General features: G+C 43.0%; 1 protein-coding gene across 9 annotated transcripts in view; it reads left to right on the top strand.

The window, feature by feature from the left end:
• The window catches only part of PTPRT (protein tyrosine phosphatase receptor type T), a 1,110,571-nt gene that overhangs the window by 296,808 nt on the left and 786,381 nt on the right, over window positions 1-27,382 (top strand). For all 9 annotated transcript variants that reach the window (XM_055373001.2, XM_019017483.4, XM_019017481.4 and 6 more), the window contains exon 2: window positions 6,996-7,121. In XM_055373001.2, the coding sequence (XP_055228976.1) occupies window positions 6,996-7,121 (126 nt within the window). The remainder of the gene's footprint in view (window positions 1-6,995; window positions 7,122-27,382) is intronic.

Genomic DNA, 27,382 nt, shown 5'->3' with positions numbered 1-27,382 from the left:
TGACAGTGGATGAGAGCTTTCTCTGTGGGCCCCAGCCCAGCTCCTCTATGTGAATGGAGGTCCTTTTTAATATATTCAGGCATTCACTGAACAATAAAGTGCAAGCATATACTATGGGATAGACTCTGAGGAAAGAGACCCTTGTGGCATGTCCCTGTTACTATGGAGCTTTAGTTGGAGGGACACAGTCCTGTGGTCTCAGTCCCTTCCCCCAACCCAGGGTCCCCAGTGCTGACGTCTCCCCCAAGAATCATGAGAATGTATGTGGAGTGAGCTACTAGGACTTTCAGCACCAGCTATGGATCAGGGAGCAGGTGTTTCTGTGTATCCTCATCCATGGCAGATCACCTTAATCTCCGGCCATGTTCATCAAAATGATGAGCTCTACCAAAAGTAGTGCCTACCACGGAGGGCAAGTAAAGGCAATTTTCCACCTTTTTAAGGTTTAGCCCAGTTTTCTTTTTTTTTTTTTTTTACTTAGCTGCACTGCTGGATATTAAAAGAACATCTTTCTATTCTGGAAGCATCATGGTGAGACCAGATTCTGTGAACACACAGAGTGTTCAAAAGAATGCTAGGTTGGAGCAATGGAAAGTACCCAGGCTTTGGTACCATCCAGTCTAGGGCTCACATCTTGGCTCCGTTCCTTCATGTGGGTGAGTTTGATACATCATCTATAAAATGGTACAATCAAAATGGCAGGGCTTGTGGTGAGGGTTAGATACTGTAGGTAAAGCCTCCATACATTCAACTGTGAATAAAAGGAGATGTTGCTATTAGTACTGCTGTACGTGATGTCATTGTTTTTCCCTCACTGGGTGAGTTCCTTAGCTCTGATGACAAGTTTTCATTTATACAAAGAAGAAAGCAATACTTCTTTCTTAGAGCAAGGGTTGGCAAACTATAGCCCCTGGGCAAATCTAGGCTGTCACCTCTTGCAAATAAAGTTTTATTGGAACACAGCCACTCATTTATTTACATATTTTTGCACTGCAGTGGTAGAACTGAGTAGTTGTGACAGAGGCTGTGTGACTACAAAGCTGAAAATATTTACTGTCTAGTCTTTTACGGAAAATGTTTGCTGACCCCTGTCTTAGAGAGTGGTGGTGTTTGAGTCACCTACATCTACATTAATATATATACAGATATACACATACACCTACATAGTTCAAATACAGTGCCTGGCACACAGTGGGAGCCCAACGAATCTTTTAGTTCCTCTACAAAACTTAATTCAGCTCAAGAATACACAGGATCATATCTAAGAAATGCAAAGGAAGACACATTTATATTTTTATTGAATTCTATTCCTCTCTCATTTTCAAAAGAAGAGCTCATGTTTTTTAAAAAAATTCTGATTGACACTATAAACTTTATTTATGCTTTAATGTATCCTAAAGTATGTATCCTGCACTATTTTTACTTCCCTTACAGATGCTGATATGCTATACATTACCAAACCCAAATGGATTTTCAAAATCCAATTTCATTGCTACAGTTTTCCATTTCTCTGTTGACTTTTTATGTCTGATTCACATCAGAACATCTGGGGCCATTGCCACATTTTGACCTCAGCCTGCCCAGGGAAATAGCTCCTCTGGGGAGGTGCTGGGTCCTTGGCCAGTGGCTGCACTTCCCTGTCCTCCCCCAATTATGTGGATCTTCACCAAACCTCAGCTGAGCCCAGCTCCTGGGATGGGGGTAGATTTTTTGGGTTTCCTTCCTCCCAAAAATGATTGTGGTGAGGTTGAGATCACTTAAATGATGTCATCTGCTCTTCAAACCTGAATGAGGTTAGCATCCAGATGAGTGTCTCTGGGGACTGTATTAGTCCGTTTTCACACTGCTGATAAAGACATAGCCAAGACTGGGTAATTTATAAAGAAACAGGTTTAGTGGATTGTGAAAGGCACATCTTACGTGGTGGCAGACAAGAAAGAATGAGAGCCAAGCGAAAGGGGAAACCCCTTAAAAATCATCAGATCTTGCGAGACTTACTACCAGGAGAACAGTATGGGGGAAACCACCCCTATGATTCAATTATCTCCCACCAGGCCCCTCCCACAACACGTGGGAATTATGGGAGCTACAATTCAGGATGAGGTTTGAGTGAGGACACAGCCAAACTATATCAGGGACTCTCTGGAACCATAAATCTCCCCTAAGCTGCCATAAACACCTGCTGCAGCAACGTCTGGGGCCTGTTTTGGGTGTGTCAGGTGTTATGGCCACTAGGAATTGCGCCAAGACAGATAGATGTTACTGGGTTTAAATGTTTTCTGTTCTCGGTCCAGGGGAAGCTTGGTTTTAATTTCTCCTCCTCCTCTTGGTGGCTCTCAGTGGCATGGCACCCTAGCCAGTACTTGTGCTGACTGCATGGGTCTGTATCTCTGTGGTTCCTGAGAGTTCCAGTTCTTTCTGAATCTCGGGATTTCTTAAATGTTACAAGTGGAAGGTTCACTGCAATCATCTTGTTCAGCCCTTTGCCTTGCACAGCAGAAAATGAAGGCTCAGAAACAGGGAATGGATATGAGCCCAACAGGTTGTACCCAGATGTCAGTGTCAGTTGCTATTGGGTTATGTAGTCTTGAGTTCATAGCCACTCAGTTTCTCAATGTAGGAGACAGAAAACTCATAAAAGTTGCCTAAAAATCTCCCCTGAATAGTTCTTAAAACTTACCTTTGAGTCAAGTCAGACCAATAGGGAGTGGGTATCCAGACTGCATTGCGTTGGGCCCCAATGAGCTTTTACTGAATTGTGTGTTTAGGTGATGCTATCAATTTATATTGAGAATGATGATGAGAAACAGTCTCGTGAAACTGGCCATTCACCCCCTTGTGCGGATGTTGTTTCATTATGGGATATGGGGTTTCTGTTATGAGTATTCCTGCAGAGAAATTCTTGTCTGATCAAAGCACCTGAAATGGTTGTCATTTCCCTGAGCAATTTGGCTTTTATTATAAAAACACAGAGTGTCCAGTACCTTACCAGGTTTTGCTTTTTTTCTATTGGGTGTCAGAAGCTCAGAGCTATATATGTAACCCCCTTTTAGTAGAGGAACACGTGGAAAATCGCAGCATAGATTTGTGGCTCCCTCCTTCTGTCCTGCTTTTCTTTCTTTTCCTGTCCTCAATTTGATTTTTGTCATCATGCAGTATTTCCTGCTTCTATGTTTAACCTGCTGCTTTGGTTGGACCAGTGACCAGTTAGGCAGCATTCCTTGAAATTCCCTGCTTTGCTGGGAGCCCAAGGGCTCCATGGAAAAATCATGAACTGTGTGTATTGCTGGGATTCAGACATGTATGAGTGATAAAAGTGCAGAACAGGAGCCCGTTTCTAGAAACTCTTCTGTAGGAGGGACATTAAGGTCCCCAAAGTGACCTTACGGTACCCATTTTCTGTCCTGAATGCCTATGTCATCCCATAAGTGATGACAAATTCTGGCAGAGTGGAATAGAATTGACAGTGGGGCCTGAATATTCTGAAGAAATAGTGGCTCAAGATAGAGTGCAAAGCTGCTTTTAAATTCACTCTAAGTGAGCTCTTCTGCAGAGGCAAAGAGAGGACTGTGGTTTGAAAATAAAAATTGGGTCACTGGGGTCCAAGGCCTGCTGCTGTGGAACCCTAGTTTCAAAGAGCAGACTGTAAGAAGGGAAAAGCATTTGCTTACCTGCTGCAGATTGAAGTGACCAACAGAGCTCAGCAGAGGGGAGAAGCAAGGTGGTTCAGTGAGTGCCTGTGAAGAGGAGGTACATCCCTAGTCCTTAGAGGGTCAGGACCTGTCAGCAGTCAGCTCAGTATCAGCTGAGCATCTACCTACAGTTAAGCAGAGGCAGGGAGGTGAGGGGTGGGCAATGGATCCAATGGACTAGGGGCGAGTGTTAATGTGACCTTGCCTGGGATCTGTAACCTGGGATGCCTAGAGGTATAGCTGTGAGCCTTCTTAAATCTTATCTAGAAGAAGGAAGAGAATTTGGTTAATTAAACCATCAACTAAAATAATAACTTGTTTTTTTTAGCATCAACACATACATAAGAAAGCATATTTTCCATTGCATCTTCAGTGTATATTTGCCTGCTTACCTTTCACTCTATTCTGCAAACTTTGTGAGGGTAGGGATCATATCTATCAATTCTATACCACGTCCAGAGCCCATTAAAAAAACTTGTTGAATGTTTCTAGAATAAGTGAAGGAGTGGATTTGAATGGAGAGGCCCAACCACCTTGGAAGTTATTTATCTGCCTGGCCCCTCTTATTACCTTATAAGTGAAAGACCTTATCCTTGGTTTGGGGGAATAATTCTCTCTCTGGTCTATTAGGATGGGCATGGGCTCTACAGCTATGTTGCCATGGATTTAATATTGGCTCCAACGCTTTCCTTCCATGTTGCCTGAGCAGGTCATTTATCCCCTCAGTGCATCAATTCTCTTAGATTTAAAGTTGAGATAAAATGTACCTCATGTGGTGTGTGAGGATTACATGAAAGCTAATGAGATAGTATATGTAATCAGTGTCGAATATGTTGCCTGACACAGAGCAAATGCTTGGGAGAACATGCTTCTTCTTTCTTTCTTTAGATCACTGTGTTGAGGTATGACACACTTTATATATTAGTCAGGTTGTACAAAGCTCTACGGTGCTAACAGTTAAACCCTAAGATCTCAGTGGCATATGACAAGAAAAGTTTATATTTTGCTCCTGAAAAGTTGAATGCTGATATTCCTGGTCAGGCGAGTCTCTGGGTGGCTTTCCTCTACAGAGTAGAGATACTCAGTGGGGTGCTGTCTTAATCCATTTCGGCTGCTATAACAAAATGCCTTAAACTGGGTTATTTAAAAAATAGAAAGTTATTGCTCATAGTTCTGAGGGTTGGCAAGTTCAAGATCAAGGTGATAGCAGATTTGGTACTTGGTAAAGGTCCCTTCCTTATAGATGGCACCTTCTATGAGTCCACACATGGCAGAAGGGGTGAACGATTTGCCTAGGGCATCTTTTATAAGGGCGCAATCTCATTTCTGAGAACAGAGCCCTCACAGTCCTTTGGAAGCATCTCCCAAAGGCTCCACCTAATACTATTACATTGGGGATTAGGCTTCAACATATGAATTTAAGGGGAACATGCACATTTGGACCATAGTAGTTGCTGAAGGCCAGCTCTTCTGGGTGTCCATATCCAACAAGAAAGGAAAGTGGAGAAAGCTTTTCTATCACAGGTTTTCTTCCATGGTGTTTGGACTGTATTCTATGTCAAATCTGTCAACAGGATGTCCACCACCACTATCCAGAGGAAATCTCAGGTCTGGGGTGCAGAGAAAGAATTTGGTTCTTTGCAGCTGATGGAGACAGTAGTGTGATGTTAATGAGCACATGGGCCAGGCTAGTGTGGGATGAATTGAATAAAGCCAGGTTTGTTTATTTTCTTAGTCAATTTAGGCTGCCATAACAAAATACCATGACTGAGTGGCTTATAAACAACAGAAATTGATTTCTCACAGTCCTGGGGACTAGGAAGTATAAGATCGAGACATTGGCAGATTCAGCATCTGGTGAGGGCCCAGCTCCTGCTTCTTTGATGGCACCTTCGCCTTGTGTCCTCACATGGTGGAAGGGGCGAGATGGCTCTCTGGGGTCTCTTTATAAGGGCACTAGTCCCAATCCCAGTCCCAATCATGTGGAGTCTGCCTTCATGGCCTAATCACCTCTCAAAGGCCATGTGTCCTAATACTATCACTTTGGGGGTTGAAACTTCAGCATGAATTTTGCAGGCATTCACACATTTAATCTATAGCAGACATTGGTTCTCTGTGGGGTGGGAAACCTGTGAGCGTTTAAGGGAGGAGGATGGTGATGTGATGCACCCTGTGAACATTAAGGAGACAAGAAAGGGACATTGGAAAAGATGGACTGGAGTGTGAAACAGGTCTGGGAGACCAGCCAGGAGGCTGCTGTAGAACTCAGTCCCAGTTCTGCCTCCCTGCATTTGTGCACCCTGCAGGCTCAACTCAGAATGCCATTCCTCCTGCCCTCCGCCCATGGAGATGCTCCCATCCTTCAAAGCCCTGTTCACTTCTCCTCCACTTCTGCTTTCTCCTCCAGAATATAATGGGCTCATTTCTCTGGACAGACCAGTGTTTCCTAGTTGGAGCCTCCATTGTACACCCCGCATCTCTCTCAATGTCACCTTGATGGGACTTACAGCCCAGAGCGTATGCTCAGTGAATCCTTGTCAACAGCAAATGAATATAACTTATTGTCAAATGGTGGATGGCTTGACCTTTAAAGTTAAAGGGAGAAGCTTTAAACATGATCAACATTGACTTTATTATCTTCCAGGTGCATGATTGTCTAATTTCTTACCAATTCGATTCTCACTCCATGAAAAATGATTTTTCAGACTGCTTTTTACAGAGAAACAGGTGGGCACTGAGAAAGTATTCTGTGGCAGTTACTTTTCACATGTTATTCCATTTAATCCTCATGGTATTTCTGTAAGGTTGGACATTTCCCTCCGTATCGTAGGTGAGGAAACGGAGATGCTCAGGTATGAAGCATCTGGCCTGAGCTCACACAGCCTTGTGAAGGTGATGGCTGTCTAGTTTTGCCAGACTGGGAAGTGAGTGCTCCTTCCGCTGCCTCACAGCATCTCTCCGTGCGCACAAAGCAATTACAGAGGCATGCCCCGGCATTCATTTTTCCTACTTAGAATGAGACGCTGCTGTTTACTTTCTCAGGAAGGAAGATTAAAATCAATGTAACTAGCCTTATTAACTTTTTTAAATACGGGGGCCTGCAGATGCCAGTGACTTTCCTGAGAGCACCAAAGCAAATATAAAAATCCAATTTGCTCGTCTTTTTTATATATATATATATAAAAAGAAAATCTTCTCCAGAGTTTAAAATTCAAAGCTGTAAATGAAGAGCCGACAAGACAGAGGTAACGAACCAAGCCTCAGACACGGGAATGTATTTACCCATATCTCTTTTGTCTGCAGGTGGCTGTTCCTTTGATGAGCACTACAGCAACTGTGGTTATAGTGTGGCTCTAGGGACCAATGGGTTCACCTGGGAGCAGATTAACACATGGGAGAAACCAATGCTGGACCAGGCAGTGCCCACAGGTATGTGATCCATCATGTTTGGGGCTGTCATGGGGACGGCTAGTTTTTACCATGAATCATGGGGGGAAGAACTTACTTACACATTGAGCTCTCTGAGATGGCAATCGATAGCTCTGTAGGTAGTGAGTTCCCCACACTCAGAGGTGGTCAAACCAAGGCTGAATGAATTCTTCAGGATTTGATACTAGTCCCATGTCACCTGGATTCAGCATTTCTTTTAGCTTCAAGATTCTAAGCTTTAGCTACAAGTAGGTATCACTGGGTTTTGCTTGGGAGCCCGATGATAGTGGCATGTCAGGGAAAGAGCTTCTGAAGAATTTACGGTCACTCCTTTTCTTCCAGGCCACATGGACATAGGTTGTATATATTTAGGGAAACTTCAGCAGTCAGACTATTATAAGGTTATATTAATTATATTATTATATTATTGTTATATATTATCATATTATCTATTATTGTGTGTTATATTATTTATATATATTTTATATATTTAGGGAGACTTCTACAGTTAGATTATTATAAGGTTATATATTATATTATACATTATATATGTTACATAGTATATATATTATATAATTTATATATTTAGGGATACTTCCACAGATTTTTATAAGGTCATATTATTATATAATATATTATTATTATATATTATTATATTATTATTATATATTATATTATAAGGTAAACATCCTGACATTCTAAATACCAACCTTTCGTCCTTAACCAGCGGCGCTGAAGGCCTAGTGTGAATTCTTGATGGATACCTGCATGGGGCAGGCCTGTGAGGTACACCTGATATGTTTCAGGGGAAGTACCCAAAGGAGGTCTTCTCAGAGAGAACACTTAGACTCTAAATGTGGGGTATACCTGCGTAAGGTGCATCTTGAAGAGGCTTACCTGGTGATAGAAGCCAGGAAGAGTTGTGACTCTGAGAAAGTGAAGCTCACTTTTCTGAAGACAATTGCTTGTTGGAGAAGGGAGGCCATTTTCTACAGTTTCTCCTTGACCAAAGGCTCCCTCACTTTAACCCACACCTGTCTTGGTTTTCACCAATCCCCCAGGTGCTCTTTCTCAGTCTCCCCTGTCAGTGCACTCTGGCCATGGAGTATTAAGAGTTCTTCAGGCTTACTGGGTGTTCTTTCTGTGGTTGGCCTCAACCACTCCCATGGCCTCAGATACTGCCTCTGTGCTGGTGATTCTGACATTTATGCCTCCAGCCTAGATGTCTCAGGAATTTTACACCTACACAACCGACTGCCCAGCTGCCATGTCATCTTGGCTACCTCTGGAGAACGGGGTTTTCCAGGATGCTACTAAAGTGGGAGCAAAGAAGATGCTCAGAGATGCCCAGGTGAGGGTGTGGCCTCATTCACTTTGAGTCTGGCTCCAAAGCAGGAGGCACTGGATGGTTATGGATAGCTCCTGTTAAGGGCATTAATTGTATAAATTTCTCAAAAGTGTTGATACAAGCCTTAGGTGTAATAAAGTTAGGCTATGGTACAAAATTGAGCATTTCAGATCTGGTGGGACCTTACTTTGAATGAGCAAAGTCATCAACAGGTGTGCATGCCTATTAGCAAGGCAGTGTGGAACAACCTCTGTCTGTTGCCCAATCATGCTGACTTTAAAAAGTACTGCCTGGTTTACATGATAGAATCACCCATCCCATTAGGGACCCCAAGAATCCAAGACACCTCTGCTTAAACATAGCACATCTGCTCTACTCTTCATGGCCTTCCTTGATAGTGGCCCAATAAATCTGGATCTTATAGTGTGTATACGTGTGTGTATGCGTGTGTGTGTGTGTATGGGGGTGTATGGGTGTGGTGTGTGTGCATGCCTGTGTACTGGTATATGTGTGTGTGTGTGTGTGTGTATGGGGGTGTATTGGTGTATGTGTGTATGCATATCTATGGGTGTGTGTGTGTATGTGTATGGGGGTGTATGTGTGTGTGCATATGGGGGTGTAAGGGGTGTGTGTGTATGGGTGTGCGTTTATGGAGGGTGTGTGTGCATGCGTATGGGTGTGTGTGAGTGTATGGGGGTGTATGTGTGTGTGCATATGGGGGTGTAAGGGGTGTGTGTGTATGGGTGTGCATTTATGTGTGTGTGTATGGGGGTGTATGGGTGCGTTGTGTGTGCATGCCTGTGTATTGGGGGTGTATGTGTGTGTGTGTGTGTATGGGGGTGTATGGGTATATGTGTGTATGCATGCCTATGGGTGTGTATGTGGGGTGTGTGTGCATATGGGGGTGTAAGGGGTGTGTGTATGGGTGTGTGTGCATGTGTATGGGGGTGTGGGTGTGCATGTGTATGGGTGTGTGTGTATGGGAGTGTATAGGGGTGTGTGTATGGGGGTGTATGTGTGTATGGAGGGTGTGTATGCATGTGTATGGGAGCATATGAGTGTGTGTGTGTATGCATGTGTAGGGGGTCTGTCTGTATGGAGGTGTATGTGTGTGTGGGGGGGTGTATGGGAGGTGTGTGTCCGTGTGTTTGTATGGGTGTGTGTATATGGTGGTGCGTGCATATGCATGTGTATGGGTGTGTGTGTATTCATATATGCTCTTTCTGCTCATCTTTAGTCCACTTAAAGCCCTGTAGCATGTTGTAGGCTCTCCAAGCTCAACATCTCCAAAACTGAACTCTTGATTTACCCATTTCCCCTTCCCTGTCTACTCACTTTCCACTGTTCCTCGTCTCCAGAAAGCTCACTTCACCCTACTGGTACTGATTCAGAAACCGGGGGGCCGTGTTTCTCTTTTTTCTCTCTCTTACCCACTTTTCCAGTCAATCACTTTGTTCTGCCATTTTACTTCCTTAGTATATTTTGGGTCTGCCCAAGCCTCTCCATCTCTGCCACCACTGCCCTGGTGAACACAACATTGTCTGTTTCCTGGGTAAGTGGAAAACTTTCTAACAGACTCCTTGACTTAACCCTTTGGACTTTAATCCATTCTCCAAACAGATGTCGAAGAGATTATTCTAGAATATAAGCATGTTCATGGTACTTCTTTTCTTCCTTGTCTCTACCCAGCTTCTGTCTTAAGGCTTTCTGAGACTTCTCATTGCTCCAGGAAAGAGCAAAGCCCTGTTGTGGTCTCCAGAGCTCTGAGGGCTGATCCTCCCTAAACCTGCAAATCATCATCATGCTCCACATCCCACTCTGCTCACTTTACACTGGCTTCTGCCAATTGCCAGAATGTTCTGACTCTCTCCTGCCTCGGGAACTCACATGAGATTGGCATCCTCCACGGAGCCTTTCCCCTACCCACTGTCTTGTGCGTCCTCTTCATATCTCAGTCTGGGTCAGCATTCTTTGTAATGGTTCCCATTGCACCTTGCACTTGTCCTTAGTAACACGCATCACAGCAGGTGTTATTCATCCAGTGCGTGTTTTACTCTCAGATGAGAAGTTCTATGTGAATGGGGACCATGAGAATCTTGTTCATAAATTTATCTTCAGTGCCTAATGCAGTACATCAGACATCCTATGTACTAAATTAGCAATTTGTTGGATGGATATGTGGATGGGCAAATAGTCTTTATTAGGTGTTTTTATTGATACAGGAATGAATGAAAAAAGATTAAAGACCTTTGGGTGCTTTACTAACTGATCATGTATTTTCCTCTTTGCTACTATCCTTCCCATTTTACGGATCAGAAAACCAAGTTCTAAGAAGCTGAGTAAAAGTGTGTCTTTTTACTCAAGCTACTCTCTCTCCCCAAAGACATGGCTTTTGCTTCTAATATTAATTTTCTCAGCCCCTCATTATGGCAGGGTGTCATTTCATAAATATTGGATCATGCTAATACAATCTTCTGGGCTTTTCTAAATAGAGGCATTTGATAATGATCACTGAAATTATTCTGTCATGATGCGCCTGTGGACTTCAGCAGCTCTGTGTGCCGCTTAGGCAGAGAGGCATGAAAGCGAATTTGGATTAGGCAAAACTGTTTGTTCTTCTTATGGGCAAAGGCTGAAATCTTGCTTTTCTTTCTGTAAAGCCAGCAGTTCTCCTCATCTTGGAAGTCAAGTTTGAGTCTGTTTATTCAGATGTTCCACAGCTTTTTGCCCATCCCCTTTGTATGACGAGCTCCCTGCTATACTTGGTCTGGGTAACTCAGTCCATGTCATTTTGGGACTTAATCCTGCTGATGGCCTCCCCTGGCACATAGGATGAAATCTGAAATCCTTGTCATGGCCTATAAGATCCTGCATGATCCAATGTCTTCTTTGGGCTCCTTTTCTTCTCCTCTCTCATACCTGGTGTGTTTTAGTTCCTCAGATGTGTCAGATTCTTTCTTGGCATGGGTCCTTTGCACATATTGTTCCTTGTTCCTTCTCACCAGAATTTGTTTTCTCAATTCTTCACTTTGTTGATTTCTCTTTCGTTCTTTGGTTCTCTCTCTCTCTCTTTTTTTTTTTTTTTTTTTTTTTTTTGAGACAGAGTGTCGCTCTGTTGCCCAGGCTGGAGTGCTATGGCATTATCTCAGCTCACTGCAGCCTCCACCTCCCAGGTTCAAGTGATTCTCATGCCTCAGACTCCCAAGTAGCTGAGACTACAGGCGCACATCGCCACGCCTGGCTAATTTTTGTATTTTTCATAGAGATGGAGTTTTGCCACGTTGACCAGGCTGGTCTCGACCTCCTGACCTCAGGTGATCCTTCTGCCTCGGCCTCCCAAAGTGCTGGGATTACAGGCATGAGCCACTGCATCTGGCGCTTTGCTGATTTCTTCATGTCTCAGCTCACAGGACTCCTCAAGGCAATCTTCCCTTATCCGTCTGTCTAAAGATGGACTTCCTCCTTATTCTCACTCATAACATCCTGTTCTTTGCTTTCAAAATCGTTATCATAGACATGTTTGCAAGTCAGTGTATTCCAATCTTACACAACAGCTGAGTGACCCTAGGGTCTCAACTCCCAGTTTCCACATCTTTATCTTGGGGACCAGTGTGAGAGTTAAATGGAGAATGTCTGCATGAGTGTGAACTGTCTGCCCGGAGTAGGGGTTAGTCAATGTTGGTTTTTCTAAATGTTTTCTGGTTCTTGCAATCTCTGGGGCTGGAAGTCCAAGTCCACCTGAGACCTTGGCCCCACTTCTAGCTCAATGATGCTGCTTTACAAAGGCGAGCTGCTCAGCAGGTGTTCTACTGTGGGTCCTGACAGGCCAGAGAGGCTTTTCAAGTCCAGGATGCATTGCTGCATTGAGGGCTTAGACATTTCCTCCAGCCCACCTCTGTGAATTGAATGTTACACACAACTACTGTTATTTGCCATTGAAAGTAATGGCAAAAACCACAACTACTTTTGCGTCAACCTAAATACATACTTTTCCTCATCTCTGTCCATGGGAGAAGCTCTTGCACTAGCATTCCAGGCTTCAGACCTGGTTTCACCACCTTATCGTTATTGAGGCTGTCATAGAGGAGCAAGGGTTAGTACACTCACTCACAAACCCTCTCTCTAGCTGTCTATCCTGCCTATGGAACTAACTGCAGCTACCACCAGTTCCTAGCCCTGCCTTCCCCATCTTTGGCATGGGTTTCCACAAGTCATCCCTGACGTACAGCCCTGAATTACAGCCCAGGGCCCAGCAGGAGGGCATCCTGGGGGCTGAAGGAAGATGTGAGTGCTGGAGGTATCCTTCGGAAACGACTGAAGCCAGAGGTAGTGGGGCTTGGGTGGCTTGCTTCTATATCCTTTGAATACTTGTAGGACATTCTTTTAAACATGAGGTATGGATTAGGGTTGAATATCAGGTTGCAAAATCAGGTACATAAGAAATACTCACTTATTTCTCTTCTTTACATAAACCTGAATCTGACCCTCAGTCCCCAGGGAGCTGAGACTATATTTTAGGCACTGTTGGAGCTCCCTCTTCCCTAGGATTCTATGAGTTTCCTGGGGTTTAAGCAGACTGTTGTGATTTTCTCTGGGAAGCCCACTGCTGCATTCCCTTTAGGTCTAGTGATTCCGCTGCTGCTTTCTCAGGCTAGGAGCCATTGTCACAGCCCAGCCAGTCCAGGTGCACCACCCACCAACCCCCCCGGGCCTGCCCCTCCTCAGGTACTGCCACGGAGGAGTGTGGCACCAGCAGATCCATACCTCCCACCTTCGTAAAATGGGAGAACCTCTCTCCTCACCATCTTAGCCTTCAAAAGCACACCCTTCTTGGCCCAGTCCTTCCAGACCCCAGCATTCTCTCTTAAGTAAGTTTAGAGTTAGAAAAAACAAAGGAGGAAGGAAGGAAGCCTTGATTTCAAGCAGCTTCTTCTATTTTTCCTACACACATTTCTGGAGCAGAAAAATACAAAAAGCTTAGTGAGTTTCCAGATTGGAAGGAGGAGGAGTTGGGAGAACACACAGACAGGTGACACACATGCACATGCACACACACACACACGCACACACACACACATTTCACCCAACTAGCATGTCATGGAAGCAGCACCATCTCCAGGGTGGTCCTGGCCTGTTCCTTCACACCATGGGGCCTTTGCCTGTGGGTTCCTGCCTTGCTCTAACTGCTCATGTTTCTAAAGGGAGGGTTGAGGTCTGTTTGGGTTGAATGGTGTCTCCTAAAAACATAAGTTGAAGTCCTAACCCCTGATATCTGTAAATGTCACACTTAATTGAAAATAAGTATTTATAGAAATGACCAAATTAGGATGAGGTCATGCTGGTCATATTGGGTTCTAACCCAATACGACTGGTGGAGGCAAAGATACATACACACATAGGGAAGGAGGCCACATGCAGATGGCAGTGGAGATTGGGGCAATGCAGCCATAACGCAAGGAATGCTGAGGATTGTCAACAGACACCAGAAGTCAGGCAAGGCAAGGACGGGTTCTTCTCTAGAGCTTTTGGAGACAACGTGGCCCTGCCAATACCCTGATTTTGGACTTCTAGCTTCCAGAACTGTGAGACAATAGGTTTCTCTTGTCTTAAGCCACCCAGCTTATGGTAATTTTTAATAGCAGTTCTAGGAAACTAAAACCAGGTCAATTATACATCAGTACCCTGACCCCATCACCTACCCAGGTTACCTTTTCCACATGAGCACTGTAAGTATTGGAAGCTTTGCTTTCTTCTGTTTTTTTGTTTTGTTTTGTTTTGTTTTCTTGAGATGGAGTCTCGCTCGGTCGCCAGGGCTGGAGTGCTGTAGCACGATCTCGGCTCACTGCAAGCTCCCCCTCCCAGATTCACGCCATTCTCCTGCCTCAGCCTCTCGAGTAGCTGGGACTACAGGCATCCGCCACCAGGCCCAGCTAATTTTTCTGTATTTTTAGTAGAGACGGGGTTTCACCGTATTAGCCAGGATGGTCTCAATATCCTGACCTCATGATCCGCCCACCTCGGCCTCCCAAAGTGCTGGGATTACAGGTGTCAGCCACCGCGCCCGGCCAGCTTTGCTTTCTTCTAAGGGAGCTGGCGTTTACTACTTGTCCACTCTAACTAAGAAGTGGGTTAGGCATCATCCTGTACAACATTTCGTCTAATGTCCCACCATCCCATGAGTTCGAGATATTGTCGCTTGTTTTTGAGAAAACAGAGTCCCAGAGAAGTGAAGCAACTGGTCCAAGGTCATGTGAGTTTTATGTGGCTGAGGAGTCAGGCTTGATGTCCAGGCTAGAGAAATACATATTGCAGACATGGTACTGTTGTCAACTAAGCATTTTTAAAAATTGTTTCTACTTGCAGTCATGATTTGTGATGGCAAAAATAATGTGTGTTCATTGTTGAGAAAATGCTCAATAGAGATAGCTATAAAGAATGAAATGAAAGTCATATGTTCACACAAACTTGCAGAAATATGTATTTTGCTATTTAATGCTTTTTTCTTTAGCATTTTCCCATGTCATTAAATGTTCCATAAAACCATGTTTTCTAAAGGTTTCATAGTTTCCCATTGCAATGACTGTTCCACAATTTATTTCATCACCCCATATTGTTGCATATTTAAGTCCTTTCCAGTTACTCCTGAATCATGTTGCGGTGAGTATTCTTGTACATACATCTCTGTGCTCATCTCCAATAGAAGTTATCGAATTTGTTTTCATATGTATATATTTCTGTATTCCCTTATATACCCAAAACAGAATGGTTGTGTATTGTCTTTGACATCTGGAGAAGGAATATCATCCACATGGCAAACATGTAGTCCTGGACATTTGCCCATGACTTGATGGTTGGGAAAATGCTTTGCAAACTCTGAAGCACTAAACGCAAGCCAGGCACTGTTGATGGTCCCCTGATTGCACCTTGTTCTAGCTCTTAGCTTAGGTACTCCCTGGGCTTTAGCAAGAATAGTGTTGGAAATATTGTCGAATAGAATGGTCCAAGCACTAGTCAATCCAGGTGGACGCTAGCTGTAAAAAGCTGTGTGGGCTCCCTCATGTTTATTGGATGAACTGCAAGCTTGTTCACGGGCCATAAACAGAGCTAGCTTCGGTTCTTGTAGGCAGGGACAACATAGTATTTATATTTGTAACCGCAGTGCTGGGGCTTAGGTAGCAGCAAATGTTTGTTAGATGAATTGCTCTTATTAATAATTGAACTTTCTCATGATGCGAGCCCAGCATGTATCTTGAGCCTCAGTGCCCCCTCCTGCCCTTTTCTCTTTCATTTCCCCTTCTGTGTAATCACACGAGAGCAGCCTTTGTGTTATTGTTTTGGGAGTCCAGTCTCCAACCCTGTTTCTTGATTTGGGGTATCTCTCATTGTGTTGAGTCTCGGTGGATTGTGTAGCTCGCTGAGAGGTGAAGATGCCAGCTTCTCATCATTTCCTGGCAGCCTGGGTGTGGCTGAATAGGTAACCTGGATGCAGCAGGTGGACCCTGCTGCCCAGGACTTTTCATCTAGGAAGGATGGGCCAGCAGCCAGAGGCTGTAGAATTGGGGTGTGCAGTAGTAGGGGTGGTGTCTGGCCATGGTGTTTGTGCTACAAGGTTGCTGGACTTCTTGCTTGTTGATCTCCCAGAACTCCCTTTTTTTCTGCTTATTTTTCAGGCCTGATCCTTCAGCTTTCTGTTCATTATGAGCTTCTCAATATTCCAGAAACTTCGTATTTTTTAGAAGATAGTCATAGTTGATATCTCTTGTTTCAACCACAAACCCTACAGGTCACACTGTCGTGCCTTTGTACTTGCTGATCCCTAAGGCTAAGAGCACAGCTCCACTTTTCCTTCCTCCTAAATCAAACCCCGGCACAAATGTCACCTCCTCCAGGAGGCCCTCCCTGACTCCCCTCACAGCACTTACCTCTCTACTATGCTTCTGTAGCTGAGTTTATCACATGTTGTCTGATTCCCTACTAGGCCTGTGAGTGGCTGCAGGGTATGGACTGCCTCTCATTGCTGAATTCCTTGTATCCTGCATGGGGCCTGGAATAAGGAAGGTGGTTATTTAAAAATAACTGAATTATTGTTAAAGTTATGCGTGTTGGGAAAGTTGGGAGAAAGTGGTTTCAGGAGAACCCTCAAGGGGCTGCCACTTTCTTTGGCATTTTCGTGGCACCTGGGGCATCTGTAGCTTTCATGTCTTGAGCCCGACTCTGAGCTTGATGAGGCTTTGGTCAGGATGGGCCACTTGGTCCCAGGGCCTGATTGGTCTGGGTTCTTCTGCTCTGAAGTTGGTCCCAGGATCCTTCGGGCAAATAAAGAGACACTGGGGATGATCCCTTCCTTTGCTCTGGGGCCTGGCACACTCTCATGAATGTGTGGCACTGCTTGTGATACGTGTAAGTGGCTCCTCTTGGAAAGATGTAATCTATTCTCAGATTGACCTACTCTTCCTTTAATGTGAGGCTTACAATAAAATCATATGGAAGTATGGGCCTTTAAGTATCCTTAATCACACCTGATATTATTATTGATTGGTTTAAAGTTATAAGTTCTTATGTTCCCATTTAGCAATTGTTGAGTCAGTACATTTTTTTCTTTCCTCTTTAATGACAAAATATTATATATTTATTCTTAAAAAATGCTGAGTTTGAACATATAAGTTACCTCTCTCTGCCCTGATTACAGTTAGCCTAAATATCACCATTAACATATTGATGTGTTTTGAGAGAGAAAGGGAGAGAGTGAAGGAGGATGGAGAGAGGGAAGGAGGAAGACAGAGAGTATCTGTATGTGGTAATAGTAATAGAGACGTACCACCTATGTAGTGCTTAGTGTGTGTCAGGTACTATCCTAAGTACTTGAAATACAGTAACTTATTTAATCTTTGCAACAGTCCTCTGATGTAGATGCTGTTATCTGCATTTTACAGATCAGGAAACCTAGGCACAGAAAACTTGAATGACTTGCCCAGGTCATCGTTAGCATATGGTGGGGGCAGGACGTGCCCTTGGAAAGGGTCCAGGCTGTGCTCTGGACAGCTGCACTGTGGCCACCTAGGAGTGCAGACAGTGAATAGCATCATAGCTCCCAAACCCTTCTGTCATCCATCTCTTTTTATGCCACTGTATTCAGAGTTAGTTTTCACCATCTAAGGCTACATGATATTCTCCTGGGTGAATGAACCATGGTTTATTCAACTAACACCTAAGAGATAGAGGTGGGAGAAGAAAGAAATGCCAGAATGCCTCCTGTGTGCCCAAATAAAAGACAAGATCTTTGTCTCCAAACAGCTCTGAGAAAAGTTCTTACAAAACATCTCATATTATAAGATGGTTTTTCGTGTACTTGGAGCTACAAAATTGTAGAAACTACATTAGCCTGCAATGACCCCAATCAGTGCTAGTTTGGGATGTTTACAGGGATCACAGAATTGATAGAAAAGGCAAGGAAATTGAATGCAGGTTTAGTAATTATTCCGGAGGATATGACCAAGTAATGACGAGTGTTGGTGATGGTTATGAACAAGTGTCCTAACAATGTCCTAACAATGGCTTTGAAAAGCAACATGATGTCCTTGTGGTGATCAGAATACACAGCTGCCAGATAAATGGGAAAACCTGTCTGTGCTAATATCCATATAGATGCTTGCCTTGACACTCAGTTTTCTGTGACATCATACCTAGATTCAAAAAGTATTATATTCCAAATGGTGTAATGGGAAGTGAAAGTGATGGAGACTGGCATCGTTCAACTAAAAAAGTGCTTCTTCTGATGACAAACACTGCTGCATTTGACGAGTTAGAATAAAGGGGTTGTCTGGGAGGCAGAGGTTGCAGTGAGCTGAGACTGCGCCATTGCCCTCCAGCCTGAGCAACAAAAGCAAAACTTCATCTCAAAAAAGAAAGAAAGAAAGAGAGAAAGAAAGAATAAAGAGGTTCTAAAGTCTATGTGAATGGATAATAAACCACTATGTCTTTTAACCTAACATGTATACCACTTCCTGGACAGTGTTCTAAGGGCTTTACATGTTTTTACATCGTTTAATACTTCAACAACACTGTGAGCTGGATGTTATTATCACCCGTATTTTAAAGAGGAGGAAACTGAGGCCCAGAATGTCAACTCTCTCAAAAGTGAGTTACAGTAAATGGAGGAGCTGAGATTTGAACTCAGGCCATCTGAATCCAGAATCTGTGCCCTGAACCACTCTCTATTTTTCAATTAATATTTTATGAAACGTGATTTTAAAATGTATGTGTAATTAAATTGTATATTAGATACCATAAGCGGACTTTTGCCTAATTCAATCATCTGTACACTTAAAATGGTATTTATCAAAGTTGCCCGAAAACTTTTTTTGAGGGGAGGATGTCTTCTCACTGGAAAAGTGGAAGAAATGCTTTACTTTTAATGGAGGGTTGATCCTGTCAGTTTGTTGAATTGTCTAAGTCTGTCAGTGTCTCTGTAAATGCAGATACAGTGAAACTGCATGTTGTTCGGAGTAAATTCTTTGAAAAGGAAGCATCACAAAAACAGTCGTGTGTCAGCGACACATTTAACAGGACCACAGAGATGATGTCCTTCAAGATTCCTCTGTTTCCTGCTGCTTCAACTTTAGCCACTCCCAGGGCAGCCGGAGAGGAAGACGTTGCTGAGAATCATGCTGATAATGGTGATGCTGGCTGGATGCTGATGCTAGGCGATGTCTTCGTGGACCATTCAACCGATTGGGCTGCTGCAGGGGCTAGAGCTCCTCCAAGTGAACCTTTCATTTTTAAATGTGTGATCTGTCTTTTCCTTAGTAAAGAAACAGGTTTTCATTATGCTTTGGCTATTATAGTAATTTGAATTACAAATATGCATTCTAAGATATTTGGTAAGAAAAGGAAATGGTTTAGTATAAATATAGTCTTTTTTCCCCAGTTTAGTAAAAACAAGATGGCTGAGATGTCTCAAATAAAGTCCAACAATCTGGAAAATCCAGTAATCCGTTGAGGTCCCATTTGTCATATCTAATCTGGTGGTCATTAGCCACACAGGGCTACAGAGTACTGGAAATGTGGCTAGTCCTGTAAGTGTAAACTACACACCAGATTTCAAAAACTTAGTATGAAAAAATCATGTAAAAACATCTTATTGATAATGTTTACATTGATTACATGTTGAAATGATTATATTTTAGATGTATTGGGTTAGATAAATTATTAAAATTAACCCATTTCTTTTTTACCTTTTTAAATATGCCTATTAGAAAATTTAGAATTGCATATGTGGCTCACATTATGTTTCTATTGGTCAATACTCTCCTAGATTATTAGATTTTTATGACGTCACTTGTATTCCCACCAACGGGGATATCTGTCTTTGAGAATAGTAATAGCTAGCATTTATAAAGCACTCATTCTGTGCCATGTGCTTTAAAGCCTTGTTTCCTTTATGGTTCACAAAACCCTATGCAGTGTAGGTAACATGTGTTCCCACTTTATAGATGGAAAATTGAGGCACGAAGGGATTAAGCAACTTGCCCTTCATCGTAGAGGTTGGAAGTGCTGGGAAGGGGATTTGAACCAAAGCAGCTCAAGTCAGTGGCACCCACTGATGACTCCCAGGCATCCACCTTTTAGCACATGGACATAACACTTCTGTCTCTGCCTTGCTCTGTTGACTTGAACCTCTGGACCTCAGTTTTCCTACCCAGGATTGGGTGGAAACATGTGATTTTAAATATGTAGAACATATTAACAACAGAGCTACCTCAGGCCCCTCTAGCTCTGTTCTTCCTGTGGTTATTATTGTGGTTCTGTGTGGGCTGTAGGCACATGGTGGAATTGGGTAGGCATTATCTCTACTGCCAGGCCTTTGGTTAGCATGGCCTTCTGCCTAGTGGCTAAGGAAGCATCCCTGGGAACTCATCCCAGATCTGTCACTAACCTCAGACTTTGAGCTGGCTTTCTCTGGGCTTCCTACACCCACTTCTGTGAAATGGATCTAAAAATAAGGAGTCCTGGATTCTGTCCTAGCTCTGCCATTAACTTGCTCTGTGACCTTGGGCCACATATCATCCCTCCCTGGACCTTATTGACCATTATAATATCAGAAGTCAGTTTCTTCTGACTCTAGCATTCTTTGACTTGTAATTTATGAATCAAGAAGAAGGCATTTCTAAACATAGGAATTTAGTGATACATTTATAAAACAAAACATTGGTGAAGACTCCTGTGGTCCTAACCCCGCCATTTGTCTGTCTGTCAAGCAGGGCAACTGCTTCTGCTTCTTCGCAGAGGAATTTGTCTTCATGAGTATATGGAGGTGGGGCACCTGACATACAATCTATCCCTGAGAGCCCAGACCTTCACAGAAAGATAAATCTCCCAGTTGAGCTTAAGGCACGTACTCTGTTCTCACGCATCCTTGCAGAGCTGCAATGATCTATCACATGCCCCATTAATTTCACAGGTACAACTCCAGAATTTATTTCCCCACAACTACTAATCAGTGAGACATTTGGTAATTGAGAGAAATTACCCTTTTCTAAAAAGACCTCCTATTTTCCCTCTTCATCTACCTAGTTTTGACACTGTGCTCTGTGCTGACACAATCATACTTTATGTTTGGAAAGCAACAGATATTTGAGCAAACTGTTTTTAAAACTTTCCTCAAATCTGCCAATATCTTTTAAAATTGCTTCCTTTCCTAGGTGTTGTGTTTCCTTATTAAGAAACCCAAATTGCACTTTCTCAGGATTCAAAGCCTTGTCATCAATGAAACAACTTGTGAAAGCTATGAACAAGCAAGAATATGTTATGTCTTTTAAGAACTCTGAGAGTGTCTAAGGTTAAAATAAGACCTATAGCTTCCAAGATCCTTCTAAATCATAGCTGCAAACATATATAAGCATGATGTGTCCATCAGTTTGGATTCAGGTAGGAAAATGGAAACCATTCTAGGTATTTCAATCAGGAAGGGGTTTAATACAGGGTATTAGAGGTTTATAAAACCTTTGAAGCTCTCACATACATGGTCAAATAATCTTCACTAAGGGTACCAAGACTACACAATGGAGAGAGAATAATTTCTTCAACAAATGGCATTTAGTAAATTGAATATCCACATGTAGCAGAAAGAAGTTGGATCCTTATCTTACACCATACACAAAAATTAAGTCAAAATGGATTAAAGACCTAAACATGAGAGTGAAAACTGTAAAACCCCTAGAAGAAAATGTAGGTAGAAAGTTTTATGATGTTGGATTTGGCAGCAATTTGTTGGCTATAACACCAAAAGTACAGGTGACAAGAGCAAATATAGACAAATGAGACTATATCTAACTTAAAACTAATGTGTTTCAAAGGAAACAGAATTAAAAGACAACCTGTGGAATGGGAGAAAATATTTACAAACCTCTGTTGTAGGGTTACTATCTGGAATACATAAAGAATGCCTACCACTCAACAACAACAAAACAAATAACCTGATTTTTTGTTTTTTTAAAAAGGGCTGAAATAGACATTTGTCCAAAGAAGATAAACAAATGGTGAGAAACATGAAAATATGGCCAGGCACGGTGGTTCATGCCTGTAATCCCAGCATTTTGGGAGGCCGAGGTGGGCAGATCACCTGAGGTCAGGAGTTCAAGACCAACCTGGCCAACATGGTGAGAACCCCATCTCTACAAAAAATACAAAAATTAGTGGCATGGTGGCGTGTGTCTGTAATCCCAGCTACTCACGAGGCTGAGGCAGGAGAATTACTTGAACCCGGGAGGTGGAGGTTGCAGTGAGCCAAGATTGTGCCACTGCACTCTAGCCTGGGTAACAGAGCAAGCCTCTATCTCAAAAAGAAAAGAAAAGAAAATATGTTTAGCATCACTAATCATTAGAGAAATAGAAATCAAAACCACAATGAGATATCACCTTACACCCATTAGGGTGGCCGCTATAAAAAGACAAACAAAAAGAAATAAATGTTGTCAAGGATCTGGAAAAATTAGAACCTTTGTACATTGTTTGTGAGAGTGTAAAATGGTATAGTCTATATGGAAAACCAAAAATAAAAAATAGAACCACCATATGATCTAGCAATCCCAATTCTTGAAATAGAATCATGTATCATTTAATGATGGGAATACATTCTGAGAAATGAGTCATTATGCAATTTCATGATTGTGTGAACATCATAGACTGTATTTTTGTAAACCTAGAACCTATAGCCAACTATCCACCTAGGACCACCTTCATATGTGCAGTCCGTCATTGACGGAAACACCATTATGCTGCACGTGACAGTATATCTAAAATAATTGAAAGCAGAATGTTGAAAATATATTTACACACTTGTTAATTGTAGCATTATTCACAGTAGCCAAGAGATGGAAGCAACCCAAATGTTCATCAACAGATGGACGGATAAAGAAAATGTGGTATACGCATACAATGGAATATTACTCAGCCTTAACAAGGAAGAAAATCCTGGCACATGCTATAACATGGATGAACCTTGAAGACGTTATGTTATGACAGATAAATCAGTCATCAATAACATGTACTGTATGATTGTACTTATGTGATGTATCTAGAGCAGTCAAACTTACAGAAATAAAAAAATAGAATGATGGTTGCCAGGGGCTGGGGAGAGGAGGGAGATAGGGAATTGTTCAGTGGTGTCTTAGACCATTCATGCTACTATAAAAAGTACCACAAAATGGGTAATTTATGAATAATAGAAATCTGTTTCTCACAGTTCTGGAGGTTGACAAGTCCAAGATTAAGGCACCATTATGTTTGGTGTCTGATGAGGACCCCATTTCTACTTCAAAGATGGTGGCTTGAATGCTATGCTCTCACATGGAAGGACAAAAAGGGCCTACCTAGTTCCCTCCAGCTCTTTTATAATGTTGCTATTCCCATTCATGAGGGCTCTGACCGCATTACTTAATCATCTTCTAAAGACCCCAACTCGTAGTACTATCACTTTAGAGTTTAAGTTCCAACATGTGAATTTTGCAGGTACACCTGCACTTAAGCCACAGCGTTCTCCTCCAGATGCCCCAAAATCCATGTCCTTCTCATATACAAAACACATTCATTCCATCTCAATAGCCCCAGAAGTCTTACTCCTGTATCAGCTTTAAAGTGTAAGTCCAAAGTGTCATCTAAATTAGATATGATTCATCTTGAGGCAAATTGCTCTCCAGCTGTGTGCCTGTGAAATCAAATTGTATACTTCCAAAATACAATGTTGGGACAAACACAGCATAGACATTCTTATTTTAAAAGAGGTAAATAGGGAAGAAGAAAAGGGTAATACGTCCCAAGTAAGTATAAAACACAAGAAGACAAACAGCATTAAATCTTGAGGCTTGAGAATGATCTTCTTTGACTCTGTGTCCTGCCTTTTGGACACCGTGCAGCAAGTGTGGGCCAAAGACCCAGGCAGCCCCATACTTCATGGCTTTGCTGGGCGTGCCCCACAAAGCAGCTCTCAGTGGTTGGGGTTGGGTGCCTGTCTCTCTCCCAGGCTTGTGTTGCGTGATGGTGGCTCTACAGGTCTGAGGTCTCAAGGGTTGCCCATCTCCATGGCTCCATGAAACATTGCCCTAATAGGGGTTCTCTGCAGTGGCTCCATTCCCATGTCTCCACGGAATTGCACTAGTGAGGGTTCTTAGAGCAGCCCCACCTACCCTGGCAGTTCTCTGCCTGGGCACTGAGGCTCTCCAGGGCATCTTTTGACATCTGGGTGGAGGTAGCCATGCCCCCACGGCTTATGCACTCTGCACACCTGCAGGGTCAACACCATGTGGATGCCACCAAGGTTGACTGTTATGCCCTCTGGAGGGGAAGCCTGAGCCACACTTGGGCTCACTTGAGTCACATCTGAGGCATCTAAGGAGCACTACACCAGAATTCAGTAAGCAGAGACTTGAGGTGGCACAGAGCAGTGAGTGCTGAGGTCTCATGGGTGCCCAAGATCCCTTTTTTCATACAGTTTTGTCCCCCAGGCCGTGGCATTCTGGGCCTGTGATGAGAGTGACAACTTTAGAGATCTTTGAAATGCCTTCGGAGTCATTCTTCCATTGTCTTGATAAATAGCATCTGGCTTCCTTACACCCGTACTAATAACCCTATCAGGCATCTTAATATTTTTATCAAACATTGACTCAGCCACACTCTTGGTATTCTCTCCATAATATACCTTTATGTCCTGGCCGGGCTGGGAATTTTCAAAATCTTTAAGCTCTGCTTCCCTTTTACTTATAAATTCATCTTTAATCGATTTCTTATCTCACTTTTACTATAAACAGTCAAGAGAAGCCATGTAGCACCCTCAACACTTTGCTTAGATACTTCTTTCACCAGATATCCTAGTTTATCACCTGCAAGTTCTCCCTTTCAGAAAGCATTGAGACATGGGCATGATTCAGCCAAGTTCTTGGCTATCTTGAAGAATATGAGTTTTCCTCCAGTTTCCAATATCTTATTTCTTGTTTCTGTCAGAGACCTCATCAGAATTGCCTTTACCATCCAGATTTCTACCACCATTCTGTTCGTGACTATACTTATAATATCTAAGAAGATTGAGCCTTTCTCTCCAGCTTTCTTCTTTTGAACCTTTGCCAGAAACACCCTTAATACTCTGTTCACAATAATCTAGACTGTTTGCAGCATGAATCTCTAAAGTCTTCCAGCTTCTACTCATTACCCATTTCTAAAGCCACTTCCACATTTTATGTATTTGTTACAACACTCTACTTCTCGGTATTAATTTCCGTCTTGTCCATTCATATTGCTGTAACAAAATGCCACAAAATGTGTGATACATAGGCTGGGTGCAGTGGCTCATGCCTGTAATCTCAGCACTTTGGGAGGCCAAGGCGGGCAGATCACCTGAGGTCAGGAGTTTGAGACCAGCCTGGTCAACATGGTGAAACCTCGTCTCTACTAAAAATACAAAAATGAGCCAGATATGGTGGCAGGCACCTGTAATCCCAGCTACTTGGGAGGCTGACGCAGGAGAATCGCTTAAACCTGGGAGGTGGAGGTTGTGGTGAGTCGACATAGCACCTCTGGACTCCAGCCTGGGCGACAGAGTGAGACTCTGTCACAAAAAAAAAAAAGGCCATATGTAAATTTTTAAATTTATGTCTCATAGTTCTGAATCCTGGGAATTCCAAGTTCAAGATCAAGGTGCCAGCAGGCTCAGTGTCTGGTGAGGGCCCAGTCTTTGCCTCTGTCATTGGTGAAGACTGAGCTGGAACCCTGCTAGAAAGTAAGATGTAGTTTCTAGGCTTCCAGCCCCAGTCATATGTGGGTGAGCTTAGGAGGGTAGGAATGATGCAAGATACCATGACACAATTCTCAGTACAGTGTACTCTAAGTGAGTAAAAAAAAAAAAAAAAAAAAAAAAATCTGTGTTCTTTTCACATAGAAGAAATGAACAGAAGTGTGAACATTGAAATCAGGCTGATATTAGTTGGAATGCCAATTCTACTAGTGACTAGCATTCTGATATGGAGCTGGTTTGGTAACCTGTCTGAGCCTCATGCTCGTCTCTAAAATGAGGATAAGGGACAAGAGCCTCCTAAGACTTATGTGGGGAATTAACTAAAATTTCACATACAAAGCACCTTGTACAACAATGGATATTTTATGGCCACCCTACCTTGCAGTCACTTTAGAATTTTGATGAGGAGTTTCCAGCACCAAGAGGTGTCTGCTTCCAGTGAGATACCTCAAAGTATGTGGTATGTTCAGAGAATAACAAGTAGTCCTACATGGTAGGATGACAGTGATGACATTAGTATCAGGTAGCATTTTGGAGCATCTGTTTTCATGGCACTGTGCTGAGCACTTTATACTTGTCATCTTTCTTTTATTAAGTCTTTACAACAGCCTTTTGAAGGAGCTAGTGGTGACAGCCCATTTTACAGTTCAGAAAAATGAGGCACATAAAGATTAAGTAATTAATTTAAAATCACACAGAAGTGGCAGTGTGATTTTATCTAAAATCACATGTAAGTGGCAGAGGCAAATACTCAAACCAATACTCTTGAATAATGTAGTATTCTAGGAAGGGATACCGTGGTCATGTGGCATAGGATGAGATGTGATGAGAAGGGAGGTTGGGGCCACAACTTGAAGGATGTTGGATGATAAGAGTGAGGATTCATCAGAGATTAAGTCAGGGAATGTTTGATCAGATTTATCTTTTAGGATAACCACTTGTTGGCCAGTGTGAAAGGCAACTTGGAGCAGCAGGGAGCCTGTGGTGGGAAGGAAGGCAGTGTACCAGGAGGGAACTGATCAGGCATGAATGGGGATGTTAGCTGTAAAAATGGGGAGGAGGAAAAGGGGGTTGGAGATATCGGTGAGCTCAAGAAAACTTGGTGAAAGAGATGAACAAAGATACTGGATTTGGGTGTGGAGTCAGGTGCCTATTCTTTGAAGTTCTGTGACTCTAGCCAAGCCACGTGGGTTCCATTTCCTCATCTGTATATTACACACATACCTATAGAGGTGTGCTAAAAATGGCCAGGATGCACATGCAGAGACCCTGCCTCTGTGCCCACAATACTGGGTTCTTAGCAAGTGAAAGTGTTGGCCCAGTGTTTGATGCTTACCAGACCTTGGGTCTCAGTGAGCAGGAAGACTGAACATCTGCATCAGAATCACCGAGGGTATTTTTAAAAAGCAGATTCCTGGGTCCTATCCCAACATGTGGCACTGGGATGGGGCCCAGGAAACAGCAGGCAATTTTAGTACATTGATCTTGAGAACCACTGGGTGTTTGGGAAGCTAGGAAAGGGGTCAAGGCCAGGGTCAAGATTTCGCAGGAGAAAGGGAAGAGCAGAGGGCAGAGAGCAGAACTCTGCACATTGCCACAATCTAGGGTGTGGGCAGAGGAATGGGAGCC

This window comes from Gorilla gorilla, chromosome 21, assembly GCF_029281585.2.
Source record: "Gorilla gorilla gorilla isolate KB3781 chromosome 21, NHGRI_mGorGor1-v2.1_pri, whole genome shotgun sequence".
NCBI classification, from domain to species: Eukaryota; Metazoa; Chordata; class Mammalia; order Primates; family Hominidae; genus Gorilla; species Gorilla gorilla.
The sequence above is the reverse complement of the archived record's forward strand: the minus strand, read 5'-3'. Positions and strand labels throughout refer to the sequence as shown.